This window comes from Gavialis gangeticus, unplaced genomic scaffold (assembly GCF_001723915.1).
Source record: "Gavialis gangeticus isolate Ggan-Ray unplaced genomic scaffold, GavGan_comp1, whole genome shotgun sequence".
NCBI classification, from domain to species: Eukaryota; Metazoa; Chordata; order Crocodylia; family Gavialidae; genus Gavialis; species Gavialis gangeticus.
In genome coordinates this window covers 55,436,027-55,445,522 of record NW_017728995.1, presented here as the reverse complement: position 1 = coordinate 55,445,522, position 9,496 = coordinate 55,436,027, and the positions used below count along the sequence as shown (strand labels likewise).

The window sequence follows — 9,496 nt, the reverse complement described above, 5'->3', positions numbered from 1 at the left end:
GCTACTTGTGCTGCATATAAGTAAAGGATTTCTTTAGTGACTTGTATAATGTAGAAAAAACTCCCCAGAAATAAAATGTATTGTAGATTGAGCCATCTGGATAAATTGGTTTGATGTTTTCCAATAGATAACATCTGTGTATTAGGCAATGCAGCCTGGTGTGTTACCACAGTTAGCACTTATAAAATAAACACAGTTTCTCCTTATGCACAGTTTGCAAATGTATATTTTTATGCCTGATAAAACTGTTCCTTAAAATTACATTTAAATGACAATAGTAATAATAATAAAAACAACTTTTCCAACTGTTATAAAGGTCATGGAAATATATAAAAATTTCAGAGTTCTTAAATGCTATCAGATGCTTCTGTAAAGCTGAATGTTGATTATTACAATATATGGTACTTAAAAGGAAGGGAAGGCGTTTTTGCCTAGGACATAATCCCATATACAGCCCTTATAGAACGCAATGCTAGACATAAGAGTGCTTTTCTTCTAGGTAGTGGTATCTCATTTTTTGAGATGTTCTGTTACCTTTTGAGATTTGTCAGTAACAAGGAACATCAACCATAAACAAATTCTACTTTATACTTGTCACTATCACAGATGTAACTTATGCTAAATGGTGTCCAGTAACCTTAATAAATTGACTCCAAGAGCACAAGTCATTAGCTATTTTAAAAAAGCCTGAAAATTGTAGGTTTTAGGAAATACACTGTGCTTCCTAGTCATTCAGTTCTAAAGCATTTTTCTGTCCTATTAGTTTTAGTGTACCATAGTTTTTCCTTTTTTTTGTTTTTCAAATTAATTCCATCAAAGAAATGCTGAATAGCTGATGGTAGTTTCATTAATCATTCATTTTTCAATGGCTGATCTCAGTCATAAGTTACCACTTAAATGTCTCTTAGTAATCATTATACAAGGACAAATGGAGTAACAACTATCAAGGAATATAGTTGGGCTAGTGATTTATTAACATGATGTAAGGGTGCTGCCATGTAATTAGTAAAAACAGTAATGTCAGAGATATTACTTAACTTCTGCTATTTTTAACATGCTAATAATTTTCCTTTATTTTGAATTTCCATGGTTTAGGATGGAAATTGTAGGAGACGCTCAAAACACATGACTATAAAACTTTTGATGACCTCACATTGCCAACTATTATCAACACTTACATCACCAGGGAAGGGAGATTTTAAATACTCCAAGTGGACAAAAAACAGTTCCTTCTCATGTTAGTAGTTCTAAAAATTACTCTCTGATGAAGTGAGCTGTTGCTTATGAAATCTATTGCATCTAATTTAGTTAGCCTATAAAGTGCAAATCTACCCTGCCTTCTGCCTGATTTCAGACTAACTACCTCTCTGTTCCAAAACTAACAGACTTAGAAAACACTAACATTAATGCTATTTTAAATCATTATAAAACATATTTATCTTTCACCAAAGCAAGTAAAATGGAGCTTCAGGTAAACAAGGGTACTTGAGGACTTTATTTATAGTGTCAAAGGAAGGAAGAGAAAAGAAATAATCTCTCTAAAACATTTTCTAAAACACATTTATGTATAAATTGTATAATTTACAGAACCTGCTGGTTTGTTTTAGTTAATACCATATAAAAGTTTTTTTGCCTCTGCCATTGAAGTCAGGGGGTACCATTTATATAATAAAATATTGCCTATTAATACAGTGTGAGATAGAATCTGCCCTAGAGTGAGTTTAACTGAATAGCTTTCTCATGTCATTGTTCTGTTCATTGTATATCATCTTCAGGAGCATCTTCAGGTGCCATTGATTTATTACCCACACCTAGTGCAATAACAAACTGGACAGCAGGGCTTCTGATGGACAACAATGACATGATTTTTAAATTTGATGGCAAACAAGGAGCCAAAATTCCTGATGGAATAGTACCAAAGAATTTAACTGATCAGTTCACCATCACAATGTGGATGAAGCATGGACCCAGTCCAGGATTAAGAGCAGAGAAAGAAACTATTCTCTGTAACTCAGACAAGACAGGTGAGTCTGTATATTTAAAATCTTTCTGGCAAAGATCCTAGTGATGTTAATGAAATGCTTTTTTCTTTACATCAGGTTTTGTTTTTCCTTTCCCCCTCATCAGTTAATAGAATTGAATACTCTCCGAGCACTCAGTGCAAATTTCCAGCAGGACTTCTGTTTTTGAATAATTTCTCAAATCACATCTGTGGAATGGCTATCAAAAAGGAGAGATTTGTTATTTTTTCTTGTTTTATTTGGGACATTAATTCCAAATATTAAATTAAACCAATTGGATTAAATATTGATTTGAAAACTGTGCTGACATAATTATCTCACCAACTAAATTTATAGGGTCTGATTCAGGAAGGTGCTAAGCACATGCAGTCTCTACCAGGCCTGTTATGAGCTGAGTCTGAGATATGGCATGCATTTTAGTGTGTTTGAATTGGAAATTGCGTATTTAGGTAGAATTTCCTCTGAGACAAAATCAGTTCAACCCAAGTAATGGTCAATCATTGCTCCTCAAAGCCTCTTTATTTGTACCTGTTTTTAGAAATGAACCGACACCATTATGCCCTTTATGTGCACAACTGTCGGCTGGTGTTCCTGTTGCGCAAAGATTTTGACCAGGCAGATACATTTCGCCCTGCAGAATTCCATTGGAAGCTGGATCAGGTACTTGAGCTCTTTTCATTATGTGTCCCACTCCTACAGTTTGGCTTGCTGTTCTTCTCTGGAGGCTGGACCACAGAGGCTCATTAATTTGCTGCTGGCTTTGAGTTAATAAAGTGGGCCTCTTAGTGGGGTCCTCTTCCTCAGGTAGAATGATGTGTGTTGAGATCCAGAAAACCTTAGTTCAGCTTTGCTGCCAGTAATCTACGTAAGGTCATCATGTTGCATTGATTCCTATAAACTCTTCATTTATCACTAAAGTTCTAATTCATCAGTACAGCAGAACTGATATATGCCTTTCCAATAACTGCCACAGCAGATCGAGAGAACAGTGTTTAATAGTGTATGCTGACGTTTCCACCAAATTGCAGTTACATAGTTATATTTCATTTCTTTTGATTATGAAGAAAGCATCACAGAGAAAATATTATTAATTAGGTGAAAGTCACTTTCTGGAGAATTTTAAATTCTAGTCAGGAAAAGGGTCATCTAGACAAACACTGACCAAATTAAATTTACTAATATTTGCTCAGTCCATTTTTTTATATTTCTTCATAGTAATAATTCTAGCTTTCTAAGTATCCTGAATATCAAATGTGATAGTGATAATGATAATGAACCTATATATAATGTTTATACATAGCACTTGTTTCTTATTCATAGTGCCTGGGTTAGAGTCAACACTGGTGTTCCTGAAATGAACATTTCTTAATATTTCTTAAAAAGCTGAACTTATACTAAAGAATAGTCTAAAGTCTTGACAATATGATTTAGTTTCAATTACTATAGTTTTGACTACCATAAAAAGACTTATAAATCAGGGCACTTAAAATGAATCTATCATGTAAAACTACAAATTTGAATAAACAGCTAAAATCCCGATTGCTTATACAGAACTTACATGACCCATTTTGATATGGAAAGCCAAATTAAATCAGATTCTCTTGTGGTAGATATTTTTTCAAACTTTAGGAAGAAAGAGGACCAAATTCTTCGAATAAGTGGAATTTGAATAAAACCCTAGTAACTTAGCTACAACAAAGGACTGGAAAATATACTGTCAGGGATAATCTTCCTTTAGAGGGGATGGACAGAATCATCTAATAGAACTTTTTCATTTGTATTACAAGCTTTTTCATCTCTCATATAATTTGCGATTATTTGATTCAGTCTTCATGCCACTTGCATATTTTTTCTAATATTAAAAAAATGAAACATACCTGAAAACATAGACATGGCAACAGCTTTTGAATTACATTTCCCCCCATTTATATTAAAAAAAAAAAAAAAATACTGTATTTCTTCATCTGGGCTCTGAAGTTCCATTTTTCTTATCAAACCACATTCTTGCTTGTGACTAGCCTTGACATGGATCTCCATTAGCACTCATGGTGTGGATGAGAATTAGCCATTATGTATACTGTTTATATTTGATGCTATGTATAAATGGAGCTAAATTTGAGTGCCTATGTCAACACTTAGTAAATTACTGATGTGGCATCTAATGTCCAACAAAGAAAGGCGAATGACTTTGGCCTGTGGCTGTGGGGAAATTTTTCTATGAAATCAATGAAATTATGACAATTACACCAGCAATTTGTTTCAAGTTCTTTAACTGAAGTTTAAACATAGCTTCAAATACTTGGCTGAACATGCATGTTCTTTGTAATGACTATTTCTTGTAGAGATGACTGAATAAATTCTTAGGGATAGTTTGAGATTAAATTAGTATTACTCTTGTGTTATGGTCTGGAGACATCTGAAGAGCACAACATTAAGTCCAAGGAAACTCAGTGGGGCCAGGTACCTTTAGCAGTCCAAAGTAGTTCTTTTTCAGTCTCAAACCAAAACTACTTTATACCTTAAAATATACCTTCCACTCCAACTACCATACAAACATAAAAACTGGGATAAATACTTTTAGGAACTCCATCCTTCCTTACATTTTTGCTTAAAAGCTATTGAAAGAAATCAAAGGTAGAAAGACTCAGTATGTGACCTTGGTCATTTCCTCTCAGTGTTGGGTGCTTCCTACAGTACCTTTTTAGCACTGTTCCCAGCTGAGATGCGTGTGAGCCTAATTGTGAATAAGTTTTTTATTTTAATAAGTGTGGCCAGACTTCTGTTACTTTACTTCTTACTGTCCTAACAGTATTCTAGGTAGCTTTAACATCTAGGAAAGGGATACGGTAAACATCACTTCTCATGGATAGTAAATCTACACCCCGCTATTTTTCTCAGCTTCTAGCACTTCTTACAATTAAATGTAAAGAGTAAGAGACTGTGTTCCTCATCAGAGACCAGTACATGATTATGGCAATAATCTTATCCAGGCTAGGCTGAGAAGAATCAATGAAACATCAATGAATGTAGAGCATAGACTTGTGCAATATTTTTCACTAGTGCTGCAGAATAGTAGAATTTATGATACCAGCTGCTCAAAGCCTTACGTAGAATTCAAGATGTTGGACTTTTCAAGGCACAGACCATGGGAATCAGCTTGTTGTCATGCAAATATACTTTCCTTGATTCTGTTTATGTTGCAGAAGAGAAAGATACTTGAGTCCCAGGCCTCCTTCTCAGGTAAAGGCACAGCATGGGGAGCAGCCTAAACTTGTATACAGCTGCTCTAAATTAAATGCTTTTCCTCTTCTCAGCTATAGAGTTAGGTGTGGAAAAGTTAGGCTTTTAAATCTGTTCTTTGGCTGATGAATTTATTTTCAGTGTGGTGTGCATTTAGCTCTTCTTCTCCCTTGATCTGAAAATATTATGACCCTGGGTATATGCCTCTATAACTACTGGATTGTTAAAAGGTTAAGGGTGCATATTTGCAAAAAATATGGATGATAATTGTTTCTTTAGGGCTTTGAACTGAAGGTGCATTTGTTTACTGGTAAGAAACAGAAAAAACTAATAGGGACTAAAACTGATTTTTTTTTTTCTTTCCACCCCTCTTTTATCATCTCTGAAATTGACTGCAGCTGTCATTTCAGCTTCTGAGTGAGCCCAGTAGTAATAACCCGGAAGACAAGATGCAGATACATTTCAACAAAATCAGTGGTCTCCCTTAGGCATTCTCTGTTTCTATAACTACAGTGTTTTCCCAAACAATTCCATCACAGATACCCAGTTAGAAGTGGCTCCTCTATCCTTCTTGTAATTGTAGCTTAATATTAAGCACAGAGATGCCTCTTATTTTACCTGATAAAATCATAGCCTCCTTAATTTCTCTAGGTTTCTTGTGTAAAGGGTTAAAAGTTAAAAGGAGATATTTGTAATGATATATTTTCTTCTAATTATGGATCCCAATTTTGAGTTGATTCATCAACATATTAAGATGTAAATCAGCACCTTGCTGGCTACAATTGGCAGCTGGGTTTAAAATATGGATTTAATTGGTTACTCTTAGCCCATGAAAAGAAAAAAATGAGGTTTATAAAAGTCTTCTCTTGGGAACACTTTTCTTCTTCATCTTAGGCAGCTACTGCTGAGTCAGTATAGGACTATTCTCTGGTTATCTCTGGAAGTAGGGTAAAAATATAAGTTTCCCCAAAATGCCAAGGTTGGCTCCTTCTCCAGCAAAGTGACAGGTTCTCCCTCTGCCTCCGCTGTTATAATAGGAGTACAGAATGCCTCATCCTAACTAGCATAGGGAAAGTTCTCCTTTCTCTTTCTGAACCTCCTTTAACTCATCTTTCTGTCACAGCTCTCTGTAGTCCTGCATGAACTAAGACCTAGTAATGGTCTGAATATTTAGCCATAGTTTTAAAGCCTTTCAATAACAGTGATCACAACATTAAATAGGTCAGTGCACAGTATATTTCACACTCTGTGTACCATAAATATTACATTTTTCCAGCTAATAGTCAAGACAATCAGAGACAAGATATTTTTTCCTTAAATCAACAAAATAAGAACACTTCTTTAGGCAATACCTGAGCCAGAAATATATTAATTGTTTTAGTCATAGTGCAGAATTGTTCCTGTTGCTTATCCACTTGCTCATTTTGAGCACAGTCCTGAAGCCCATTGGCAAAATTATCATTGATCCGCTGCAAAAGTGACTGCACTGCAGGATTAGGAACATTGTGGAGTCATTCTAAACTGGCAAAAATAGATAAAGAAGCTGAAAATTATCATTCCTTTTGTAAGGCAAATGAACTACTCCGAATAATCCTAAATGAACCCGAAGTACTGGGTAGTGGAATAGCTTCAAGTCTTGTGTTATCATACATAAAACAATGATTTGACATAATAAGACAGGGAAAGTAAATTATTTAGATAAATCAGTTTTCTGTCTCTTTCTACATACATGGACACGTGCACACATACATACACATGCAGGAAGAAATGGATTGGTATGGACTGGAGAGGGAAAAGAAAGTACTTATTGTGGCCTTCTTTTTTTAATTGAATGATTCATTGACTATGTATAATGAGATCTTACAGTTGTTAGTAGACAGTCGTGTCTTCTGATACACTACACTCCCATTCATTTTGGAAAATAAGCAACTTGTACACAGGCGGGGTAGAGCAGTAACTGCTTTTCAAAGATATGAAGCTGTGTTAGAAGAGGGTAAAACTGAAGGGGTTGTATTTAGATGGAGCTTTCATAGGTAGACTAGTTTTTTTTAATTAGATTTGTGCCGGTAGTATCTGAAAGCTGTTACTATGCAATGGTTGTTTATCTTACATGAAATTAGCTAGCAGTCTTACTCTTTCCTAGAGAACAAGTGTCCAGATTACAGAAACCGTAAATAATATTCTTGCTGATATATTCAGCAGAGAGGATGATGAGTGAGTGAGTGGTTTGAGAGACTGAAGTAATCTCTGAATGCTAGTTGAGTAAGTTATTTTGTTAGGACAGTGAGGCATAAACTTGCATTCTTCCTGTACATTGTACTTTACCTTTGTCTATGGATAATTAAAGTACTCCTGGCTTACCAATCCAATGCTGGTCATGGACAGCTAACAAAAAATAGTGAATTTAATTGCTTATTCTATTTGGAGTTGAAAAGAGTTTCTTAAACTCATAACCACTTCCCCACAAATTGGTATGCAGACCTGTAGGGCACTGTGCATCTCTAATAAGAGTCCTGCAAACTGAAAATTACAAAATACCTTACATCCTGCACAGCTAGTAAGAGATAAATGATAGATAAATCATGCTAATCCTGTAACTGAAAAGAAATAATTCCTGGGCTTAAACAGTCTCTGCAGTATCCAAAGCATCCCAAGTCTATTACATTTCAACACTGTAACGTCTTCTCTGGCACAGTTTATTTACCATTTTCTGTCTTTGCTATTTTGATCCATTTTATGCAGTATCTTGTTTCAAAGCAACTTTTGGTAGCTCAAGGATATTTCATGAGTCGAGTAAATTCTGAAAATGTTCTGTGAGAATCCCAATTTAAGTTTTGCTTCTTCTTCTTTTAAATGTTGTAATACCTTAGTTAATCACACACCTTGACAAAGGAAATGCATATTGTGTGGTGCAAGGGCCAGCAGTATTATATGGTCCTGAAACTTGCTTTGCTAGTAACTCTGAAATATGGCCTGCAAGTATGTCAAGCTCTGTACATGTTTTATTTCTATAACATCACACGGCAGTAGTATAACTGAGGGTGGGAAGTGACAGGGGAAGCAGCAGCTGATTCTGTCCCATGCGCTGCTGCTGCCGCCCTATTATGACTCTGCCACACAGTGGGCATGTCTACACATGCAATTAGTCACAACTAGATTTACTGTGCATCAAGCTAATTTTTGGAAGTGGCTACACATGCAGAGATCTGGCACTACATTTAGTGCCAGGTCATTCCAGCCCCGCCATGTGCCCTTGTGGCCACTGAGCCACAAGCCTCAAGTTTAGCCTCTGGCACCAGCTGCCAGAACTTGGTAGCCATATTTGTACCCAGAACCAACTGCCAGCATTTGACAGCCATCTTTAAAACACACCCCTGCTCTGTTCTGTTTGGGCAGCCAGTTCCAGTATGTAGATGAGCAGCATGGCATGGACACAGGCAGCACTTGGAATCTCTGCTCCTGCCACATCTTCAGTCCTCAGCTATGGCTGCCCCAGCCCCTGGCTCTGGCAGCCAGGAACAGTGTTCCCCAGTCCTTCTTGCATCCTCAATTGTCCTGCTGACCAAATAATCATAGAAGTAGGGTTGGAAGGGACCTTGTAGATCTTCAAGTCCGACCCCCTGCCTGGGCAGGAGAAAAAACTAGGCTCAAATGATCCCAGCTAGGTACGCATCAAGCCTCCTCTTAAAGACCCCCAGGGTAGGAGCCAGCTCCACTTCCCTTGGAAGATGGTTCCAGATCCTAGCCACCCTGACTGTGAAGTAGTTCTTAGGGATGTCTAATCCAAACCTACTCTCCAACAACTTGTGGCCATTATTCCTTGTTATGCTAGGGGGCGCTAAGGGAAACAAGGTCTCTCCCAAACCCTTCTTATCCCCCCTAGTGAGTTTATAGATGGTCACCAGGTCCCCCCTCAGCCTTCTCTTGTGAAGACTGAACAGGTTCAGGTCCCGCAGTCTGTCATTGTAGGGTCTGCCCTGTTGTCCCCAGATCATGCGGGTGGCCCTCCTCTGGACCCTCTCAATGTTGTCCACATCCCTCCTGAAGTGGGGCGCACAGAACTGGACACAGTACTCCAGCTGTGGCCTGACCAGCGTTGCATAGAGGGGGAGGATCACCTCCTTGGCCCTGCTAGAGATGCACGACAAGGTCCGGTTAGCCCTGCCATCCGTGACCTCACATTGTCGGCCCATGTTCATCTTGGAGTCAGTAATGACTCCAAGATCCCTTTCTGC

The 9,496-nt window shown here is 37.3% G+C and overlaps 1 protein-coding gene across 1 annotated transcript in view; it reads left to right on the top strand.

Moving 5' to 3' along the window:
- CLSTN2 (calsyntenin 2) overlaps nucleotides 1-9,496 on the top strand; it is a 715,806-nt gene that overhangs the window by 538,182 nt on the left and 168,128 nt on the right. Inside the window, exons 7-8 of the mRNA XM_019503079.1 lie at nucleotides 1,776-2,024; nucleotides 2,560-2,681. Of these exons, the coding sequence (XP_019358624.1) occupies nucleotides 1,776-2,024; nucleotides 2,560-2,681 (371 nt within the window). The remainder of the gene's footprint in view (nucleotides 1-1,775; nucleotides 2,025-2,559; nucleotides 2,682-9,496) is intronic.